Source organism: Cucumis sativus, chromosome 5 (genome assembly GCF_000004075.3).
Source record: "Cucumis sativus cultivar 9930 chromosome 5, Cucumber_9930_V3, whole genome shotgun sequence".
Classification (NCBI taxonomy): domain Eukaryota; kingdom Viridiplantae; phylum Streptophyta; class Magnoliopsida; order Cucurbitales; family Cucurbitaceae; genus Cucumis; species Cucumis sativus.
Genome location: NC_026659.2, coordinates 25,067,777 through 25,091,725, shown reverse-complemented (window position 1 = coordinate 25,091,725; position 23,949 = coordinate 25,067,777). Strand labels below are relative to the sequence as shown.

General features: G+C 30.8%; 4 protein-coding genes and 1 non-coding gene across 5 annotated transcripts; 3 read left to right on the top strand and 2 right to left on the bottom strand.

Annotated features, from left to right (window-relative positions):
- Window positions 1–711: 711 nt before the first annotated feature.
- Window positions 712–1,091, bottom strand: LOC101219061. Its single transcript, XM_004135462.3, has one exon. It carries the CDS (start codon window positions 1,010–1,012, stop codon window positions 827–829), a length of 186 nt encoding a protein of 61 aa, XP_004135510.1. The 5' UTR covers window positions 1,013–1,091; the 3' UTR covers window positions 712–826.
- A 156-nt stretch (window positions 1,092–1,247) lies between these two features.
- LOC101208371 (mitotic spindle checkpoint protein MAD2) lies at window positions 1,248–3,294 on the bottom strand. The gene is made up of 7 exons (XM_004135253.3): window positions 3,053–3,294; window positions 2,947–2,962; window positions 2,714–2,844; window positions 2,430–2,550; window positions 2,249–2,352; window positions 1,627–1,748; window positions 1,248–1,516 (listed from the first exon to the last, which is right to left on the bottom strand). Exons 1-7 carry the CDS (start codon window positions 3,123–3,125, stop codon window positions 1,460–1,462), a joined length of 624 nt encoding a protein of 207 aa, XP_004135301.1. The 5' UTR covers window positions 3,126–3,294; the 3' UTR covers window positions 1,248–1,459.
- A 591-nt stretch (window positions 3,295–3,885) lies between these two features.
- On the top strand, window positions 3,886–3,966 carry TRNAL-AAG. The gene has a single exon. It is a non-coding gene; the product is annotated as a tRNA-Leu (tRNA).
- A 9,119-nt stretch (window positions 3,967–13,085) lies between these two features.
- Window positions 13,086–19,538, top strand: LOC101219301 (putative ABC transporter C family member 15). The gene is made up of 10 exons (XM_004135463.3): window positions 13,086–14,354; window positions 14,445–15,874; window positions 15,979–16,065; window positions 16,159–16,761; window positions 16,864–17,028; window positions 17,476–17,770; window positions 17,906–18,426; window positions 18,501–18,564; window positions 18,664–18,903; window positions 18,994–19,538. Exons 1-10 carry the CDS (start codon window positions 13,526–13,528, stop codon window positions 19,143–19,145), a joined length of 4,386 nt encoding a protein of 1,461 aa, XP_004135511.2. The 5' UTR covers window positions 13,086–13,525; the 3' UTR covers window positions 19,146–19,538.
- Window positions 19,539–20,846: 1,308 nt separating this feature from the next.
- LOC101208612 (pentatricopeptide repeat-containing protein At3g04130, mitochondrial) lies at window positions 20,847–23,397 on the top strand. The gene has a single exon (XM_011657283.2). It carries the CDS (start codon window positions 21,407–21,409, stop codon window positions 22,964–22,966), a length of 1,560 nt encoding a protein of 519 aa, XP_011655585.1. The 5' UTR covers window positions 20,847–21,406; the 3' UTR covers window positions 22,967–23,397.
- The last annotated feature ends 552 nt before the right edge of the window (window positions 23,398–23,949 follow it).

The following is a 23,949-nucleotide window of genomic DNA, read 5'->3' as shown; positions in this document are numbered from 1 at the left end:
TGTGAGGTTTGGTTCAAATTTCCTTATCCTAATTGTTCTCTTTTGAAAACTAGTGTTATATTTTGAAGTTTGGTGTCATTTCTGTCATTAAAAATAGTGCAAATTGTGCTAGTTTTTAACTTTTTTTTCTTCAAATGCACTCAGGCATGGACTTGAAGTGAATAAGAGGTGGTGGTCAAAATAAAACAAATTTTGATACAAAATTGTTTGTGAATAGAACATTTATCATCGTTTTTCATTAGAGAAACAGAACTTCATATAGAACATTTATCATCGTTTTTCATTAGAGAAACAGAACTTCATTGTCTTTGAGATGAAATCTAAGATCCGTTTTTGGACATATTTCATAAGTGAGAGGTTGAGAATAAGATATCCTTCTCGTTTGGAGAAACAAAACCTCCTTGTTTTTGGGGATGAAATCTAAGGGAACTACTTCATTTTTTCGGACATATTTTGGAAACAAGATATTCATTTTTTTTATCCTCAACCCACCCCCCCAACCCTTCACAATTTGTTTGGAAGAAGAAGAAAACGGTAGCATAATTCAGTGATGCAATATCGAATAATCATTTTTGTCACTCATAGTGGTCTCCTACTCAACTAACCTTCGGTCATTTTAAAACATCTCATAAACATTTATCTATGATATATATATTAGAATTCATTGGATGCTGAGTTTGGAAGAAGAAAGAAAACAGAAGAATAATCGAGTAATGTAATAATAACTGTATCAGATTTCATTGGATATGGGGTTTGGGAAACCCTGAATGATTTTTATGCTCATTCACAAAGCTTAAAAGCAACAAAAGTACAGATTTTTTTTTTTTCAAGATTTGTCAGATTTCTTTCGCAATTCTTTCATCCACTTGAAGCCCAAGATTGTCTTCCTAAATTTGCTCTTGTCTGAAGATCCATCTTTGTTCTTCTTCTTCTCATTTTCCGATGACGATGGTGGGGGGTCAGGGTTGTAATCCCATTGATCTGCCCAGGACAGACCACCATCTAAACCCATTCTTCTTCTTTTTCTCTTCAACGGCTTCTCTTGGTTTTCACGTCTAACTTTTGGAATTTTCAAATTAAATTTACCTGCAAAGTTTCTAATTTTGGATAAATTGTTATTTTTAGAGAACAAAATTCTTTGGTTCGACCGAAGAATTTGGATAATCTGAGTGGATTCAAAGACTTGGTCGTCCACTCTTGTTCTTAAAAACACAACAACAAACAGCCTTGTTCTTGTCGAGAACACGTTTTCTTTATAGAGAAACAATAACAATCTTCAACCATTTCATTTAGGTGGAATTCTAATCGAACACACAAAACAACATTGTTCATTCCAGTGTTAGAGTACAATACAAAATGTGAATAAATGATTCACAATGCCACCTTGGAAAGCGAGAGATCAGGTTGGAGGATTCAGAAACCATCAACAAATTGAAGAAAATGAAGTTCACTTTCGTGTTTACTCGTCGTCATCATCATCATTCTTGTAAGAAACAAGAGTGTCCACTTTGTGAATCTGCAATACACACACCATTTAAAAGTTCAATTATTTGCTTGCAGTGGATCGAGATTAGTTGAACGAATAAGTTTGATCTTATTTGCTTGCACGAAGTCCCATTCTCTCACCTTTGTGTCAAAAGAATGCAGCTTCACCATTTGTGGATTAGCAATCAGTTTAGGGTCACTCTCCATCCAAGTAAATGGAACTGCAAGATCTTTATCAGTATATGCTAACACATCGAATACACCTGAGACAACAAAAACATCGAGAACACTTAATTGAGGACATGATTTGAACTTAAATCCCATAAGAAAGATACACCTATGCATAGCCATTCAAAGCTATGTTCAAATCATCTTAATTGAGGACATGATTTGAACTTAAATCCCATAAGAAAGATACACCTATGCATAGCCATTCAAAGTTATGTTCAAATCATCTATAAAAAGTAACGATTTCACGGTGGAACTATTGTGACATCCCGCTGATTCATAACTCAGCCTAAAATATAAGGCTTCATATGTGAAACTAATCCCCAAAATAGCAAATGCAGCATCATGGTAATCTTGCTAACCCCCTACAGCTCATCATCTAGCAGAGCAAGTGATGATTGGAGAAAAACTTACAGGATCTGCTAAATGATTTCATAATGGTAAGACATCCTATGGACTTAGAAGAACGTGGGCAAGCAACATCACACATCATGTTATACCAATCCGTAAAATGATGTATTTTGTCAGCACTTACAGGGTTCATCTAGGCAGGGCAAGTAGGTGATGCTTGAAGCAATCTGTCTCATAATTGCTTGGATCTCCCTCATTATTTCTTTATCACTCTTTTCCCTCGATACACTGCAACAATGTCATCTGATCAACACAAGATCACTAAATTTAGGAAAGGGGGAAGAGGAGTTTTTTTGTTGAATTACCCTTGTTCCACCACCTCCCCATCAGTTTCAATTCTAAAATTCCACCTCTCAAGGACCTCATTGTTGGATTTGCTCATTATAACGAGCACAACCCTTTGTAACTTCCCAGCTTCCAGCCATTCTAAAACCAATTTCACAATTTAAAAACTCACCAATAAATACAGTTCTCATGAAAGTATAAATCACACTACAACCTGATCTACTGCAAGAGAAAAAAGAAACAAAAAACACAATTCTGAACTGTTAGAAGTTACAAATCTTTCAATCAGAAAAAGGGAACTAACCAGAAAGCTGAGCAGTTAGATTAGAAATGAAGGTCTTAACACCTTCATCTTGAGTAAGCAACATAGGAAGTCCATATTTCTTAACCCTAACAAAACTTTCCTCCGGATAAAGCCCACGATTGTAAAGGATGCTACACAGTTACGATCGACATCTCTCGTAAGTGAAAAATTCCAAATTTACACGATCATAAAGACAAAAATAAGAATAAAGAAAGAACACCCAGTATTCATACCTATTCGCAGCATACCCTAATTGAAGAAAACAAAAAGGAAAAAAAATCAGCCAATATTATTCATCAATCATCAACCATATTAAACAGAAAATTGCAATAAATATACCGAAGAACTCGCTGACAATTGCCGCAGAACCGCGAAGAGTGATTATGTCTTTGGTCGCTGTTTTCGAAGCCATTTCAAATCTTGGATTGAGCGGATTTAGGGCTAGTAATCGAAACAGAGGGAAACCAAATTTGAAAGAAAAATTGGAGTCGATGAATCGAGAAATCAAATGGACAAAGAGAAAAGGAGAGGAACTAAGAAAATTTGACAACTTTGAGACGCAGAAAGTGATTAAAAGTAAAAGACGAAGGGTTCGTCTCCGAGAGAACATTGAGTGGAGAGGCAACGGCTCTTTCCAACGGAAACATTTTTAAAATTTACGCCGTAATCTACCGTTAGCACCCTAACGGTAGGATATTGGTTCCGGAGCCGGCTCCGTTAAAAGTTTATATATAAATCTTGATTTACATTTTAAATTTTGGAAATTATAACAAATTGAACTCTAAAGAAAAAAAAATCAATTTATATCCGTTTTGAAGTTTACACTAATTATGAGAATAACAATATCCAATTTTTGCGTAAAGATTAAATTCTTTTCCTAACAAAAAAAAATATTATAATGATTAAAACTTAAAAATATTTACAAAAATACATAAATTTTCTAGATTCTATTAATCACATTACAAGTTTTTATCATTAATGATACTGATACATATTAATAGAATTCTATTAGTGTTTATCAATATCACATTCATAAAATTTGAATCTTTCAAAATTTAAAGCTTAATTTGATAAAATAGGAAACTAATATTAAAGTTTGAAAATCATTATATGAGTATGTAAAGGATAGATTAAGAGTATATATATATAAATAGCACTTTATGGTCAAAGGTGTTGAGATGGCCGAGTTGGTCTAAGGCGCCAGATTAAGGTTCTGGTCCGAAAGGGCGTGGGTTCAAATCCCACTCTCAACAAAATACTAAATATTTTTATTTGGACTTTTCCTCAACCATCATTTGGTTTTGGGTTTTGGTTCTTGAGGTGAGAACAAATATGGTTGCAGTCACATTTTGACGTACCTTGTTTGTTTGCTTTATTAGAACTTATATTATTTGATATGGTCTTTCTTTACGTGGCTTATCTTCTTTCAGTGGCATAACTTCCACTTAGGTTTACTTAATTTGAGAGATATCACTTCTCTCAATAAATAAAATAAAATGATGAAATAATGTTGTTTTTAGAATAAATATCTATTCTACTCCCGCACAAATAATAAAATTAATTGATGTAACACTTTATTTTTTATTTTTTTTCTTTTTACATATGTGAAATTATTTTACTTTTGGTTTTTATATTTAGTAGACTTTTTCTATAAAAATGGAGAAATGTCAATGGAAAGATGAATATGTTATAAACAACATAATAGAAATGGTAATTAGACGTCTAGCTATATATCTATCTATCGTATGGAACAATAATATAAGCATTTACCGATCTACGTACTTATCACATGGAATAATTATTAACGTGTTCTATAATTTTTCTCTTTTTTACTCAAATGATCTAAGTTTTACTTTTAAATGTATATTTAGAAGTAATTCTATTCTAAAATAGTTTAAATCACTTCTACGGTTTTAAAAGTCACTTGAACATATATTACTTTTACTAAAAAAAACGTAAAATTAGAACCTCCAATTGTTTTTTAGAGATTAAATTTATGTTTTTCGGTAAACTTTAATACGATAAAAATGATTTTAGCGGTGTTTCTTTTATTAAAGTATTTTTTTAATGTTCTACTTGACTTAATTACCCTTTAGGAATGTTGCTAATTTATAGTTAAGTCAACAAGCCAACAAATATTAATGGGGATTTAATTATTTTTAGTAAATGCTGTGGAGAGAATAAACCTTCATTAATAATTCATAATCAAGTAATTAAAACTTAAAATAAACATAAAAGGTGGCAAAGTTAGAATAAAAAAGGCTAACTTTATGTAATGAAAAGAGGAACAAAAGGTCAAATTAATGTGCAAATCGATCATTTCAATTTCTAAAAGAAAATAGTTCGAAACAAAAATTCTAAAATAAAAAATAAAAAATAAAAAATTGGACACCTTTAATCAAAATGTACTGGAAATTAAATGAACAAACCATGGTGAATTTTTTATAAGAATTGTAAATATTTATAGTATAATAATAGAAAATTTATTTTAAACGTTAAAACTACAAATATATATATATATAGCAAAATTTCACAAATAGATCGTAATAAATATATATATATTTTATAGGAAAAAAATTAAAAATGACAAAGTGAGTAAAATAGAGAATAGTTGATTTTTTATGGTGAATGTTAAATAGTTTACTTTTTTTATTATCCTTAATAAGAAAAAAACTCATTCCTTCACTAATGAAATGGATTATTAAAAATGACGTAGGACAGATTTTAAACAAAAATCGAATTATTAATCTTACGTAATGTTTATGAAAATGAAGCACACCACGAAGTATCCATTAACACATTTATTAATATTGAAAGTTTAAATCTCGATAAATTTATTATTTTAGGGTTTTATTTATTTATGTAAAATATATATATATATATATATATATATACACACACACGTAGAAGTATACTTCGCAATAAAACAAATGAACTAACAAGTCACAAAACAATATCTAAAATTAACTTAAAATGTCGTAGATCCAATTTCACCCGACATGTTTTAAGATGGAAGAAAAACAAAAACCAAATTATGTAACGAGCAATCTTTTTAGATAAGCGAAAGTACCCACGGTTGTTATGATTTTAGAAGAAAGAAACAACTTTTGTAATAAGCACTTGCATGAAGAAAAATATGGTGAAAAAATTGAGAAGACAAAAATGTTTGAATGAAAAAGGAAAGTATGGGGGAAATGGGTTGTTGTCTTGTTGTAATATTATTGACCCAAACCCACTACACTCTCTTTCCACTACTCAATTAATTTTGCTATACCAAAATCCCTTTTTCTCTCTATGACTTCTCTAATGCCCCATCTTTCTTTTCCTTAATTAAATTTATTAAATAATTAATACTTTACTTGTTTTGATCCATAATAGTTTCCCAATTTTGTGATTTTTTTCTATTTTAATCAAAACAGACAAAGTCATTTTTATTTTATTCTAAATCTGAACGTTGAATTATAAAAAAAAAAATTACTTTTGAAATGGTAGATAATTAAGTACTCCTTTTCGAGATTAATATAAGTATTTATATATTATGTTGTAAGATTGGAAATAAAATAAAATTTCACAAAGACATTATTAAAATTAAAACATACCTCAAAGTGAAGATATTTTTGTATACATAATGTAGTTCAATGATTAAATAATTAAATTAACCTTTTCCCTTGACTAATAATAATAGTAAAGAAAACTAAAAGGGGTTTGGTTTGGGAGATGCACAATTTTGACCACTTGGAGCTGAAGTTCGGGCGGGCGGGGCGTCGGCGGTGGAATTTTGGTTGAACCATCTTAGTCACGTGGTATAGTTGATATGTAAAAGAAACGTTACTTTAATATTATGATCCTCTTTTTAATGTCTGCCACCATCACCTTCTTTGTTTCATTGTATATATCCTTCCCCTTTCATTTCTCATTCAACTCTCAAATTATTTTTCTTTTTCTTTTCAACTGCATGCAATGGTTTATCTATCACCCTTTTATTTTGATTTATCAAAAATGTATTTTCAAGTCAGGTTGTAAGTCTCATAATTAATCACTCTCAATTCTTAATATTAAAATTGTAAACTGTCCAAATGAATGTATTCATATTGATCACTACTCTTTACGCTTTTTGCAAGAAAAAATGTTGTTTATGAATTCGATTATTTGTTGTTGTAAACATGTAAAAATATTAAATAAATTAATATACTTTATTAAAATAAAATTGAGGTCGGAGTTGCCTTAGAATTTACCTTTTGATTAAGATGAGATTGATTTTTTTTTTTTTGTCCTACTAAATTAAGGTCAAATTTGATCGTCAAAGTGAACATGACTTAGTTGTAATGCCATAAACTTTGTCCCAAGTCAGTCATCAAAGGTTTGGTGTCTTCCACCGTATAGTGGTTATACTTAAAGAAAAAAACAAATCTAATTGTATAAATGATTAATAAGGAATCAAGAGCTTTTAACTCTAACAACTCTATAAGTTGAGGATTTTAAGTTATCGTAATCAATATATATAACGACTTAGTTTAGAATTTTCGTAATTTGATAAGGTTGATTAAAGGGAAAGTTTGAAAGGATGACAAAAGGCATTCTTATAGTTTAGGTGTATGGATAGATTTGACTTAACTTTAGAGAAATAAAATAACAAACAATAATAAAGGTTTTTGTCAAAAGGAACTTTTAAAAATAAAGCACTAAAATAAAACCCCTACCGTATGAACTGTACGACACGTGGAACAAGATGGATGGTGTGAGTGTGAAACAGCTGGTGACATGGCTGCACTCTCACATCATGAGTCTTTAAAAAAATTCTATCACTTCAAAAAATTAGATAACCTCGAGTTTTCGATTGAGATGTTAGATTCGAATAAATGAAAATTTTACGGGTTACTTTGATTATGGATTTATCGATTTATCTAAAATAACTCGTGTGTGATATATTTTTTTCGTAAACTATAATACAATTATTATATAGAAGTTTTTTAAAAAATACAACCAAATATTTACCACGAAATGGTTAGAGGTCCAAAATAAAAAATATAAAAAATTGTACTCCAGTTAACATGATTAATATAATGTAATTAAGTGTATGATCCTATTGCAATAACATTGTTATAAAGAATATATAATGTGAAAGAGGTAAAATAGAAAATTGTGGATGGAAATAGAATTTTCTAGGAAGGTGACAGTGGGATCATGAGATAGGGCTGGCCACGTCATCAAAGTGGAATTTATTTAGAAAAAGAAAACAAAATTGGAAAAGATTCCTTTATGTACTTTTAAGGATAATGGGGGAATGATGAAAGTTTGTAGGAATAGGAGAATATTAATGGAATTCCATCATATATTGGTTGTCACACTTGTCATTTTCATCCACAAAACCCAAACATTATTACTATATATTTGTTTGCATTAGATCAATTAATACCAAAAAGAAAATTAAAATCTCTAAGACTGAGACTTTTCCTAAACTTAAAATTGGTACCCCACGTGTATATATTATCCCATGCCATATCTATTAATATATATCTAGATTTAATGATATTTACTAATATAACAAAATATCATATTCTAAATTACTATACTTGTTGATATAGTGAAATAATAGACACAAATTATAGTAATCTATTCTATATAGTGAAATAATAGACACAAATTATAGTAATTCATTACGATCTAAATAAATGAGATTTTTTGAAAATAGAAAAAATTGATAAAATATTTACACTGTATAAAACAAAAAAAGACAAAATTAATTAAAGAATTTTTTTTCCATAAATAGAAAATTGATAAATTATTTACAAAAACTACTCCAAACAAAATTTGTTATACTTGGAAAAATCAATTTTTCCAAGTGTAAATATTTTGTCAAATATTCTATTTTTGAAAATTTTCGTGAAACAATTGAACTGGTTTTTTTAGTAAGGGTAAATATTTTGCCAAACTTTTTATTTTTGAAATTTTTTCCTAATTAGTTAAACTTGATTTTGTTATTAAGGCTAAATATTTAGCCAAATATTCTATTTTAAAAATATTTTTTTGATTAATTGAACTATTTTATTGCTAATGGTAAATATCTTGTCAAATGTTCTACTTTTAACAAAATTTTGTAATTAATTAAAATTGATTTTTTTGTTGAGTGTAACTATTCGGTCAAATATTCTTTTATTATTTTTTTTCTTAATTAATTAAACTTGATATTTTTATCGAGAGTAAATATTCTATTTTTGAAAAATTCTCTTGTCAATCCTTATCTCTAAATTTGGATATGATTTTTATTTTCCTTTTAAGTTTAAAAGCAATTTCTAAAAGAGTCTTAGTTTAAAAAAAAGTAATTAGGTATCAATTGATATAATAGAAGGAAAAAAAAAAAAAACTATCAATATTTAGTCTTCTCTTCATTTTCTTTAGGTTTAATTACGTTTCAACTTTTCATACTCAAAATATTCCACAAAATTGTTTTTCTATACAATGTTTATTCTTTAACTAATTTTTGTATTTCTTTACCAAAATTTTCCAAAACATATAAAATTTTAAAGACTTTTAATTTCTATAGAATGATTTTAATAAAATATTAAATTAAAGTCAAGGTCAAAATGGGGTGGGAAATTTATTTATCTTACTCTCTCATAATTTCCAAATTTGTTTGTTTGTGTGTATTATTTTAGTGAGATTTCTTCTATTATATTATTATAATCATGAAACTATAGTTCTATATTATATATTTGGTAATAAATTATTAAACTAAAATGTTTCATATCGTATCAATGATAAATTTAAAAATTTATTATGTTTTTGTAAATTTTTGAAAATGCATCTATTTTAAAAGAAGATGCTTCGATTATTTAAAAAGGTTACGTTAAACTAAAGAAATATGAGACTTACTCTATTTATTTAGTGTTAGATCGACACTGGTTAAGTGTATCTTATTTCATATGTAAATTAATTTTCATATGGTTTTCTATCTACTTCATATAATCTACTTTTAGAAAAAGTTGGCCATGAGGGATGCTTTTTTTCTCTGAAGTATCCACGAAGAATGTTGGAACTATCCCAGTTGTTGCACGTGTTGAAAAATGATTTTCTTTTGTCAACAATTGAATAGTGTTTTTCTTTTTCCTTTTAAAGGTCTTAGTTAAGCTCAAATATACTTTTTTATTATTATCATTTTTGACAATTTCTTTTAAATTCATATATATATATATAATTTTCATATTTATTGAACAAAATAATTTCAAAGAAAGTTGTATCTAATGATAAAAAAAATAGCAATATAATATATATAAAGTAATTAGATATATCTAATCATCAACTATTTTTGTAATTTAGAAAATGAGGTGACATGAACTTTATTATTATAAATTTTTTATACCTTTTGTTATTATAAATTTTTTATACTTTTGGAAACCCGGTCATTTCAACGTGCAAAATATTAAAATTAACGTATTTTGGAGTAAAAAACCAATCTATTTTACTGATTAAATAAATATAATGAGATGTTTGAATATTTAATGGAGTAAGAGAGAAGGGAGTAGAAGTAAAAAAGGATAGGCTTTTTGGTCTTAATAAATAAAATAAAACAAAAGGGGAAGATTGGTATCATTATTATTATTTTTCTTTTTAGCTTTAATTAATTACATGTGAAAAGTTAAATTTCAAACTCCAATTAATCTTTTTTTTATTTATATGTACTTTATAACATCTTAATTAATTAAAGTTGGTATAGGTTTGTGTGTCTTTTGACTCTTTGTTGCCATTTTAAGGCAGGAACAATATTTATAACTAACTAAATAAATCCAATCTACTCCTCAATTTCATAAATATTACAAAAAAAAAAAAATCAAACTGTTTGGAGATTTGAAATCATTAGGATAAATGTATATATATATATTGGATTTTTTTTTTATTTACAGAAAAAGAAATTGATTCTAAAATTATCAAGTTGTATTAAAAAAAAAAAAAAAACTGCAATCTGAATCCTAAATTTTAAAGGAAAAAAAATCAAATTTAAATGTAGCAAATTATTGTTGTAATAAACATGAATTGAAGTGAAAAGTTATGAATGGAAGGAGGAAGGGGCAGGTGAGGGTCACGCATAGAGCAGACGCTTGGAGGTAGTGGGACACGTACCGGGCCAGGTTGGCGACTTGGAGCCACTAGTCAGCCACACGACTTGTGTCTACGTCATTAGTTAGTCCAGGTGTCATTAATTGAGTGGCGCACGGGACTCAATAAGCATTAACAGTCTCCGGGAGTCGGGACCAAATCAGTTTTCCCTTTTGTGATGAATAAAGCTCTTATTCCTCAATTCCAAAAAGGAATGTTTTTATTTATTATTTATTACCATTTCTCTTTTTTTAGAAAAAAAAAAATTGCATTTATTACCAAATCAGTATAATAAATTAGGTTTTGATTTTGAATTTTGAAATTTATGAGTTTGATCCGATTTGAGTAACTTATGACTGGTGGCCATTTTATTTATTAAGGTTTTGTTTTTTTTTAATTAATACTTTTGGTTAGTCTATTCAGAATGTTGTTGCGAATTATATTATACTTTGTTTGGAATATAAAAAGTTGAAGTAATGATTTTAAATTATTTTCTTCTTTATGTTTGGAGGGTGATGGAAAAGGAAAAGAGAAAATGAAAGTTAAGAATTTATTACTAATTAGGTAAAAGAATAATTGTGAAGAGATTTTACCATGAATGTGTTAATTGAAAATTAATAAACGAAATCTGGGTTAGAAACGTTTTTTTTTGGTAAAAACAAGATTTTGAAATCATTTTAGATTTTAAAATATATGCTAAATCCATTCAAAATGTTGAGGTTCCAAAATAGAGCATTAAACTAATATTTTCATATTTTCTAATTAAAAAAATGAGTTCCTAACCAAATTACTAAAATAAAAATAAGATTTTCAAGTATTAGGATTGAACACGACTTTTACTCATTCGTGATTGAGATTGGTTTGGATATTTACTAAATCGATCTCATTGTTATTTGTTTTTGCTTTTAAAATTTGTCCAAAAATTCTATCATTTCTACTCAAACAATATATCATATACAAAGTAGACTTCATTCAACAAAAACGTTATCAAATATAATCGGAATGATTACTAATAAACCCTACATTTCAAATTAAAACCCAAATTAATCAATTAATGTTAATCAATACCATACATTTTTTAAGCAAAAAGAAACAAAATTGGCTATATGTTTCACTTTTACTTAGTGGGGATTATAAATTTTGGTGAACATATTTGCTTTTGCAACTAATTTTGAACACTTTTTAGTTTATGAATATACATATATTACCAAAACACTTTTCCTTTTTGTAGGGTTTGAGTATTTTCATGGTTTACTTTATTTAGTGTGTGTGGACCATATCTCTAAATGATTCATCACAAAATTATCTTTTTCTTAGTTTTACCTTTTGTTTTTATCTTCACTTACCTTTCATATTCATTATTAATATTTTTCTAACCATTTATATATATATGTATGTACTTTACCTTTTCCTATTTTTCATAAACTATTAATTGTGTCCTTGCAATCTTAATTATGTGATCCTACGGATACTACTACAATAGTATATAAAATCTTCACTCTTAAAAACATGTTGAAAATTTCCCTAATCATTCATTATCAATTTTGGTTTATTTTTAGTCTATACATTTTTAATAAATCTTAAATTAAAAATTTTTAAATTGATTTCTATGAAAATGTTTAAATGGTAATAATATCTCTCATGCAAATAAATGTAATTTGTGAATTGTATTTTCGAATATTTATAGTAAAAATGACAATGATAGCAAGTTTTTAAAGAATTAATTAATAAGTTAGGGGAGTTTTTTCACTAATAGAAAAAGTTCTAAACTACGTATAATTCATTACACTTAATTTTTTTTATTATATAAATATTAGTATATATTTTTGACAATAAAATGATGTTCGAGGAGGTTTGTTGTTATTATTATTATTTTGTAGAGATATATAGGAGTTAATTACTACTTTCATCTATATATTTTTGGTTTTGATTCATTTTATTAATTCATCTATTTTTAAAATGTTTATTTTAGTTTTATAGTGAAATTATAAAAAAGTGACGTTTTTAAATATTGTTACAAATATAATAAGAATATAGACTTATTACGGATATTGAATATGAAATCGAGACATTTTTAATATATAGCAAATAATTGAAATTATTTAGGAAATATTAGGAAAGAATTATAAAATTTTATATGAAAAAAGATTCCATTTAAAAAGGTAGATAATTAATGGGAATAAAAAAAAAAGTATGATAAAATGGAGTCATGATGAGGACATCATTTGAATTAGAAGTTGATGTGTAAAATGTTTGAGCAATGGAGACTGAGAAGGAACTGTTGGGATGGGATGGGGAAATTGTAAAATCTTATTTCAGCGATTTTTTAATTATACTGAAAAGGATAGAGATTGTGGAAGATGAAGACAAAGATTAGACTGAAAAGCGACAGAAATTCACTATATATATTTGTTTAAATTTTAAATTCGCGATTCCAATTTTTAAGAACATGCTAATTGGCCACTGCGATAAATCCACCAGGTTTACATTAAATTTCTTCTCAGTTTTCGCCATTTTTGTAAAACCCACGTGTTTCCATTTTCACGGGCTTCTTCTTCTTCTTCTTCTTCTTGTTATTGATATCCATGGATTTTGATTTCTCTTCCTCCCCTGTTTCTATCTGAACCCACATTTCGTATTCTCAATTTACTCTGTTTCCTGCTTCTTATTCATCTTCTTCTCAATGCCTGTTGTTTTCCAATTTTAATCACAGTTTTCATGGATATTCCTTCTGTTATCGTAAATTCTTTGTTTGTTTTTGTATTCTCGATGTGGGTTTTGCTTCATTTGTGTAGACGAGAGGTAGAGAGTGAATCCATTCAATCCAGAAACGGAGTGTTTCGAGAGTTTAAATGGGTAATCAACATTACTGTATTTTGTAATGTTGTTATTTCATTTTTGTTGTCCGGGTTTGTTGCGTTTGAGTACTGGAATCATAGAATCGTTTGTTGGGAATCAGTCATATCTGCTCTAACGTGGATTTTGGCTGCGGCGATTGCTTTTTATTGGAGGAAAGTAATGTATCTTGAAGGCAAAAATTGGCCGTTGGTTCTTACTCTTTGGTGGGGTTTCTCTTGTTTTTATGGGTTATGTGCTTCGATTATTTACCTGTTAACCCGCTTGAAATCTATGGAGTTTCCTCATTTTCTTCCGAAAGCTACTATTGTAGATTTTGTGTCATTCACCTTGTCTTTCATTATCTGTTGTACTGCACTGACGGTTAACTATTCCAAGAGACACAATGATCTTGAGAAGTCATTACTTCAAAAAGACAATGATTGTTCTTCTGAAGATGGTGGTGGTTTCATCAGTCCTGGATTATGGAGTCGAATTACATTCCAATGGTTGAATCCTCTCTTCAAAAGGGGGAGGAACCAGAAGCTTGAATTAGTTCATATTCCTTGTGTACCTCAATCTGAAACAGCTGAATATGCTTCCTCGTTGCTAGAAGAATCACTTCAGAGAAAGAAAGTTGAATGTTCTTCCTTGCCTAATGCTATATTTTTAGCCACATGGAAATCCCTTGTCTTAACTGCAATTTTTGCAGGTAACTTTTCTTCATCTCACTACTTGAATTCTTCTCTATGAACTGTAAATCTTTGTCTTCTCTAATTTCTTTGTTCATAACTTTTATTAGGATTCAACACGTTGGCATCTTTTATGGGGCCTTTACTAATCACCCACTTTGTGAATTATCTGTTGGGAAAAAGTGATGACTCAAGCAACCGCGATGGATTGATTCTTGCGTTCTTCTTCTTCTTTGCTAAGACAATGGAGTCTCTTGCTCAAAGACAATGGTATTTCGGCACTCACCGTGCCGGTATACAGGTAAGGGCAGCTCTTACGGTGATGATCTACAAAAAATCTATATCTATTAATGCTGCTGGTCCAAGTAACGGTAAAATCATAAATCTAATAAATGTGGATGTTGAAAGAATTGGAGACTTCTCTTGGTATATTCACAAGATTTGGTTGCTTCCCGTTCAAATAGCTCTAGCCCTTGTCATCCTTTACAGGAATCTCGGAGCTGCTCCTTCCATTACTGCTCTTTTAGCCACAATATTTATAATGGTGAGCAATACACCTTTGGCTAATGTTCAAGAAAGTCTTCACTCAAAGATAATGGATGCAAAAGACTCAAGAATCAAATTGACATCAGAGACTCTGAAGAACATGAGAGTCTTGAAACTACATTCTTGGGAACAGACATTTTTGAAGAAGGTTTTGAAACTTAGAGAAGTTGAAAGAAGCTGGTTGAAGAGATATCTCTATACATGCTCAGTTATAGCATTTCTCTTTTGGGTTTCACCAACTTTAGTTTCAGTATTTACTTTTGGCGCCTGTGTTATGATGAAAGTCCCCCTCACAGCAGGCACAGTTCTATCAGCCATTGCTACTTTTCGTATACTACAAGAACCAATTTATAACCTACCAGAGCTAATTTCCATGATTGCTCAAACAAAAGTTTCCCTTGACCGTATACAAGAGTTCATTCGAGAAGAAGATCAAAGGAAGCGGATTTATTATCCTCCTTCCAATCCATCAGACGTTGCGATTGAAATGGAGGTGGGGGAGTATTCATGGGAAGCCAGTGATCAAAATTTTAAGAAACCAACTATAAAAGTTGCTGAGAAGATGCAAATACCAAAGGGTTACAAAGTTGCAGTTTGTGGATCAGTTGGTTCAGGAAAATCAAGCCTACTTTGTAGTATATTGGGCGAAATTCCACAGGTTTCAGGAACACAAATGAAAGTACATGGATCTAAAGCTTATGTTCCCCAAAGTGCTTGGATCCAATCAGGCACTGTAAGAGAGAATGTGTTGTTTGGGAAAGAGATCGACAAACATTTTTATGAGGATGTGTTAGAAGCCTGTGCTTTGAATCAGGATATCAAGTTGTGGCTGGATGGAGATTGTTCTTTGTTGGGAGAGAGGGGGATGAACTTAAGTGGAGGGCAAAAACAGAGGATTCAATTGGCAAGGGCTGTCTACAGTGATGCAGATGTTTACTTCCTGGATGATCCTTTTAGTGCTGTGGATGCATGTACTGGAACACATTTGTTCAAGGTAAGCATCATCTTTCTATTGTTCTTCTTGTCTGTTTCCTTTTATGATCGTTTACTTCTTTACTGAAATAGTATGATGGTATTTATACTGAACTGATAATGCAGAGATGTCTTTTGCAACTTCTGTCCGGTAAAACTGTGGTATATGCTACTCATCACTTGGAATTCATAGAAGCTGCAGATCTTGTTCTGGTAAGTACCTGAATTTTTCATTGTTTTCCATGGAGCATTACAAAGCAATGTCTCCTGTTGCCTTATATTGCATTTGAATGCTTTTGCTTCCAGGTGATGAAAAATGGTCAAATTGTTCAATCAGGAAAGTACGGAGAATTAATGTCAGACTCAAACGGTGAACTTGCTAGGCACATTGCAGCTCATAGAAGATTCCTAAATGGAGTTAAACCATTCAAAGAAGACAAACCCCACCATAAAAGACCGCGTAAGACACATCAGATAGAAGTTCTAGATGAAAACTCTTCCCTATCCCTTGGAAATGGTAGCCAGTCTGTGAGAACCCAAGAAGAGGAAATTCAAACTGGTCGTGTAAAATGGAGTGTATACTCAACCTTCATCACATCTGCTTATAAAGGAGCTCTTGTTCCTATAATCCTTCTATGTCAAGTTTTGTTTCAAATCCTTCAGATGGGCAGTAATTACTGGATTTCTTGGGCAACAGAAGAAGAAGGGAAGGTTAGCAGAGAGCAGTTGTTAGGGATCTTCATTTTGATGTCCGGTGGGAGCTCCATCTTTATATTAGGCCGAGCCGTTTTGATGGCAACCATTGCTATTGAGACTGCACAACGAATGTTCCTTGGAATGGTCACATCAATATTTGCAGCACCTATTTCATTCTTTGATGCCAAACCTTCAAGCCAAATCCTTAACAGGGTTAGTACCTTTTTATTGCGTTTGTTATCTTCTCCTGTATTAAATTTTTTCATTGTATCAATCAATAATCTTAACCCATTTTTCATCGTCTTTATGATGCAGTCTTCTACTGATCAAAGCACCTTGGATACAGATATTCCTTATAGATTAGGAGGATTGGCTTTTGCACTCATTCAGTTATTGAGTATCATCATTCTGATGTCCAAGGTCGCATGGCAAGTTTTTCCCCTCTTTCTTGTCGTCCTTGCTATCTCTATATGGTATCAGGCAAGAACATACATCCCACTCTTTGTTTGTAATATTCTTTTCATTATTGCACAAAAAGTATGAAGTTATCATTCCTTGAATTTGATTATTATTCAGTAGTATCATATGAGTGTGACACATGCTTTGATAAAGTCCTGTAAACTTTTATCATATACTATTAGTTTCTCAAATATGATTTAACAACCGGGTTCTAGGATTTTATTCCTTAAGTAACTAGGTTTAGTGTCTTAAAATATATTTGTTAGATATAATATTATATTTACCTTCACCTATCAATTTAAGTTTTTGAATTAATCGATGATTTAAAGTAGACTTAAAGTAGTCTAAAAGCAGATGCAAGAGATCTTGTATTTTCACTTGTTGGATTTTCTACATATTTCAAACTTACGGGTCAAGAAAGTGTTATGTGTCAATGGGGGATTTAACAATTTTCAATTCCTTTTATAGGGATATTATATCAGTACTGCAAGAGAACTAGCTAGAATGGTTGGGATTCGGAAGGCCCCAATTCTTCATCACTTTTCTGAAACGGTCGTTGGTGCAACAATTATCCGTTGTTTCAATCAAGAGGATCGTTTCTTGAAAAAAATACTGAACCTGGTTGATGACTATTCACGTGTGGTTTTCCATAACTCAACTTCAATGGAATGGTTGTGCCTTCGGATCAATTTTCTTTTTGATGTGGTTTTCTTTCTTGCTCTTATCATCTTAGTGACCCTTCCTAGAACAGCAATTGATCCAAGTAAGTTTTTCCAAACTTTAGTTGTCTTCATCAATGCAGTCATCCAAAACTTTTATTTTGAACAATTATTTCATCGTTGACATTCTAATATTCCAAACCACATATCACTTAGCCAACTGGTTTATTTTACTATAGGCTTAGCAGGATTAGCAGCCACATATGGTTTGAACATGAATGTGCTTCAGGCTTGGGTTATATGGAATTTATGCAACGTTGAGAACAAAATGATATCTGTTGAGAGAATTCTTCAGTTTACTAACATTGCATCTGAGGCGCCACCGATTATTGAAGATTGTAGACCAATGCCAGAATGGCCAAAGGAGGGAAAGATAGAACTAGAGAACCTTCAGGTCCAATATCGCCCTGATCTTCCATTGGTTCTCAGAGGGATTACTTGTACTTTTCCAGAAAAGAAAAAAATTGGAGTTGTTGGCCGGACTGGAAGCGGAAAATCCACCTTAATCCAAACACTTTTTAGATTAGTAGAGCCTTCTGCAGGAAGAATTCTAATTGATGGAGTTGATATTTGCAAAATTGGTCTACATGACCTTAGGTCCAAGTTGGGTATTATTCCCCAAGACCCTACATTATTCCAAGGAACCATGAGAACTAACCTAGATCCTTTGCAACAACACAGTGATCAAGAAATATGGGAGGTGAGCTTTCAAGTGCTTTTTTCTCACGTAGAGTGAAAAGTTAACACGATATCGAATCTAACTTGATATTTCAGGTCCTTCACAAGTGTCGTTTTTCCGAGATCATCAGAACGGATCAGGCTATTCTTGAAGCACGAGGTTAGATTAGAGCTCCCATTGTTTTTGAAGTGTTATTTTCCAGTTTAGTTTATTTTTATACTCAAAAGGTGTTTTGTACTTGGTCTGTAAATGATGCAGTGGCTGAAGATGGAGAGAATTGGAGTGTGGGACAGCGGCAACTTGTTTGCCTAGCCAGGGTGCTCCTCAAGAAGCGTCGAATTCTTGTATTGGATGAGGCAACAGCTTCCATTGATACTGCAACCGAAAATATAATTCAGGAAACAATAAAAGAAGAGACTAATGGTTGTACCGTTATTACTGTTGCTCATCGAATACCTACAATTATCGATAACGATTTGGTTTTGGTTCTTGACGAAGGTAAGTGAACTTCTTATTTAGCTAAAAGGTTTCTAACTTGAGTAGTAATAGTAACATTCTAATGCATCATTATCATTTTCACTTCTGTAGGCAAGGTCATCGAGTTCGATTCACCATCTCAATTACTCAAGAACAATTCTTCTATGTTTTCAAAGTTGGTGGCAGAATTCTTGAGGAGATCATCTAGTAGTCATGCACAATCTATGGGGAATTTTGTCGACGTCAACGCAAACCGAATATGAACTTCATTGAATTTGATCAAATGTAAAGATTGGAGGGGGAAACACTCGTTTGCCAATACTATGAAGAACTGTTGATTGGCTTTCACACTAACTCCATAGGCTGAAGATCTTGTAAAGCAGTAGATCATGTAAAGCAATAGATCCATACAAATACCATTGACAAGCTTTCTAACAATAGCTGATGAGATAGATATAGAACATTAGTTGTTCAGGTGTTAACCATAGTTTTATTATTACTTTTTTTTTCTTTCTTAATGTAATTGAAAGTGTTTTTCATTTCACCATTGATAATCAATGTATTAGGGAACTCTCTTGCCTGCATAATACAAGTTTTATGCGACAGAGCAGTGAATGATATTATTTGATCTTTCCAAATTCCAATCTTCTTGGTCATCACATTAAAAAATGCTTCATTGATGGGTGGTATGGTATGGTGTGGAATCACCGATAAATTTAATATAGAGTTTCAGCTCCTCTTAACTTTATGTTCAAATAATACAGTTACTAAAAGTTAGTCTATTGATATATCTGTCTCTCAGCTTCTTTTAGTCTATGGTTTAAACCTCCACTACATTCCTTTTCAATATATTTTAGTGCATATAGGATTGTATCTATTTTTGTACAACTTACTCAAATATTCAAATCACAAATTACATGTAACAAAAGTCATGTTTAATAAAAGTATGTAATTAGACTTTAGAATACTAGAAAATACACGTGTGATAATGTTATTATAAGTTTTATAACAATTTCGAAAATGAGAATAAAATCTTTAGCTTTTAAAAAGAAAATTCGTTTTTTTTCTTTTAATCTAGACACAACAAATCCAAGATTTCAAGTATTTCAAATAAATATATTTTGTATAAAAATAAATATTTTAAATTATCAAATATATTTATCATGAACAAAAAAAATATAAATACAGTTACTCAAAATAAAATAAAAAATAAAGGTAAAGTTAAAACTAAAATATTGAGATTTGTCTTAAATCAACCATTTTGACACCAAAAAATCATTTTTTCCTTAAATTTTTTTTGTAAATCCATAACCATGCATGAGACTATTTATAAAGATTAAGTTGGATATTTCAATTGGTTTTTGTTTTATATAATTTGATTAATAAAGATATATCAAAATAATATAAATAATTACTTTTTATATATCTTTTGAAAAAAAAACTTCCAACAAAAATTTAAAACCACATTTTTTATTATTATGAAATCAATAGTATAGAATTTAAAATCAACTTAAGGACCAATGAATCAATGAATATAACATTAAACCCAAATTGGTCCTAAAATTTGAAAGAATAACGTAATTATATAATTTTTTATAGATTTTAATGAGAGATATATTTAAAATTAAGAATAAATATTTGGACGAACTATACTTTATAAGATCTTATTAATGAAATAATAAGTAATATTAACTATTACAATAGGATTTTTTTTTCAAAAAACGAAAAAAGAAACTCTTGAATGGTTGTTAAAAAAAGAAGAAAGAAAAGAGAAAAAATTGTTTTAGAGAACTATTTAAGATAGAAAATCAAATAATAATATTGTACATTTAAACAAAGATAGAATGATCTAAAAATGATTGTGTACCGAAGTATACAGATAAGAAATGAAACTTTTATTTATTGAGAAAGAATAAAACGATATGTGTCGTATTTTGTATTGTCAAAAACGACATGTCGATTAAATCTAATAACCGCTTGATTCTTCGTATTATTTATCCAATGGTTTATCTTAGTCGGAGTCGGAGCTCAAAATTCCCGGAAACCTACTCTCCTACCTGCCGTCGCCGACAACTTGCTTCGAAGACTCATCGATCGGAAAAGTACCCTAGGTTCCGAGTTCGGTGTTTTGAATTTCATTCTATATAAGGAGTTGAAACTTTTAGAAACCATTTCCTTTCCAAGTGATTAGTGAAAAACTCACACTTCTCTTCACTGGTGCTACTGTTCTCATTCTCTATGGATTCGTAATTTCCTCTTTTATAGTTTCAATTTGACGAATTATTGCAGAAGAAGAAGAAAAAGGAAGATAGGTACCTGCATTACTTCCCTTGATAGTTCATTACGACTTCTCAGGTGCGCGGATTTTGTTGAATCAATTTTGGGCTATTGCTGATTTTCAATCCTAGGGTTTGTCTCTATTCAATCAATCAGGAAGTGGATAAACATTTCCATTGTTAAGTTTACTGTGTTATATTAGCCGCCCAGAAAATCTATTTTCGTTTTTATTCAGCTAGTGTGCTTCATGCTCTTGCATATTCAGAAGAGTTCTAAGGGCATTTGGGGTGTTCTTGATCGTTGTAAATCATTTGCCTATTTTCATGTATCCTCTCAACGCTGTTCCGATGCCCTCTCCCCTGCAAATATTTTGTATCCGCTGGAACCTAATATCTCTGTAGGAGCTAGAGATTTGCAACAAAGAGTACCATCTGAATTTCAGAAAAAAAAATCAGATATTGACTTCATCATTGCTAAAGTTCAAGTGGGTAGCAGCGAGGATGAGGTTTTTCAGTCTCTTTTGCAAGATCCAGTGTGTAACAGCATACAACTCTCCCATGATCTTGTTTACAAGTTGCTCCAACGATTCAAAGATGATTGGAAATCTGCTTTGGGTGTTTTTAGATGGGCAGAGTCACTCTCTGGATTCAAGCACACACCAGATTTATATGACATTTTAATCGATACATTGGGAAAAACAAAGCAATTGGTTAAGATGAGAGGTATGCTTGAAGAAATGAAGGAAGCTCGTCTTGTGACACTTGATACTGTAGCTAAGGCCATGCGAAGGTTTGCTGGTGCTGGACAATGGGAAAATGCTGTTAGGATATTCGATGATTTGGAAACTTATGGATTGGAGAAGAACACCGAATCAATGAATGTGTTGCTTGATACTCTGTGCAAAGAGAAGAAGGTTGAGAAAGCACGACAGATGTATTTGGAACTCAAATCACATATTGCCCCGAATGCAAACACGTTTAACATGTTCATTCATGGTTGGTGTAAAGTTAATAAGATTGATGAAGCCCATTGGACGTTAGAAGAGATGAAAGGTTACGGTCATCGTCCTTGCGTTATTAGTTATTCAACGATTATCCTATTTTATTGTCATCGTTGCAATTTTAATAAGGTTTATGAGTTGCTGGATGAAATGGATGCTCAAGGATGCCCTGCAAATGTTATCACTTACACCACTATCATGTGCTCACTAACAAAGTCGGAAGAATTCGAGGAAGCTCTGCAAATTGCTGAAAGAATGAAATCTGCTGGATACGAACCCGATACACTATTTTATAATTGTTTGATCCACACATTGGGGAGAGCAGGTAAGGTACGGGAAGCTATTCATGTATTTGAAGTTGAAATGCCAAGCAAGAGTGTTTTACCAAATACATCAACCTACAATTCTATGATAGCCATGTACTGTCGTCGTGCACGAGAAGAAAAGGCTATGAAACTACTTGAGGAGATGCAGAAATCAGAGCATTGTAAACCTGATGTCCAGACATATTACCCATTGCTTAAATCCTGCTTTAGAACTGGAAAGACAGACTATGATCTAAGCAATTTATTGGATGAGATGATAAATAAACATCACCTGAGTCTTGATATTTCAACCTATTCCCTTTTAATTCATGGTCTTTGTAGAGCGAACAAGTGTGATTGGGCTTACCAGTTATTTGAGAAGATGATTAGTCAAGATATAAAGCCAAGGTATCTTACATGTCAACTGCTTTTGGATGAATTTAAACAGAAGAATATGGATGGAGTTGCTGATAGGATTGAAGGTATTATGAAGAAATTGTGAGCTTACAAGTAACAAACCTTTGTGGTGTGGAAAATGCAAGTCTACAATTCTGGATTTGCATCACACGATCGTCGTATGAAGTTGACTGTTCGTGATGTCGTTGAGTGTCGTCTCGATTTTAATTTGGTTGCATGAGAGGCCAATGTTTTTATCACTTCCTTTGAATCTGGAAGCACAAGAAGTGTTGGTTTTGAGAGGAAGTTAATCTAGGCTATACTACTACATCGTCAATCATGAGTTGCCTTACTAGTAAAAAAACGAAAGGACAAAATCTCAGTAAATGGTAAAAAAGTTATTGGTTCAATTCATGGTATTATCTTGGATTTAATTTCCTACGAGTTGTTTTAGTCTCGTTAATATCAAAAATTGTAACCATAGTATAAAACTCTAAATTGTAGCCATAGTATAAACGTAGAGTTTTAATTTTTATCTTTCAAAGGTGTAAGTTTTAAACTACTGCAAGTTTCAGATTTCAATTTTAACAACTATTTGACGAAAAGATGGTAACTACCCAAAAATTTTAATAGGAAACAGGGAAGATAGATTGCTAGTTAGGTGAAGACATCTAGAAATGAAATTTAAAATTTGTGCTTCCAAGATCCATCCTTCAACTTGAAAAAGACAATTGAGAAAATTAATTGCCATGACTCTAAAGTGACTATTATGAAGAAAACTGTCCTTGATGTTTCATACATGATTACATATAAATTGTTCATAACATTACATAATCATGTGAAGAAACTGTGACCAATGTGACACCTTTAGGTGTGTGTTCAAAAATTATAATTACATATCGATAAATATGTTTAACAGTTTTGTTATTTGCAATAATATTTTAAATATCAATGTATAGTCCTAAACTTACCGATTGTATAAATCTAAACTCCAAATTAATAATGATATTAATTTAAACCCTAAACTTTTATAAATGTCTCAATACATCATCTGTTACATTCCATTTGAAAAAACCACGCGTAAGAAAT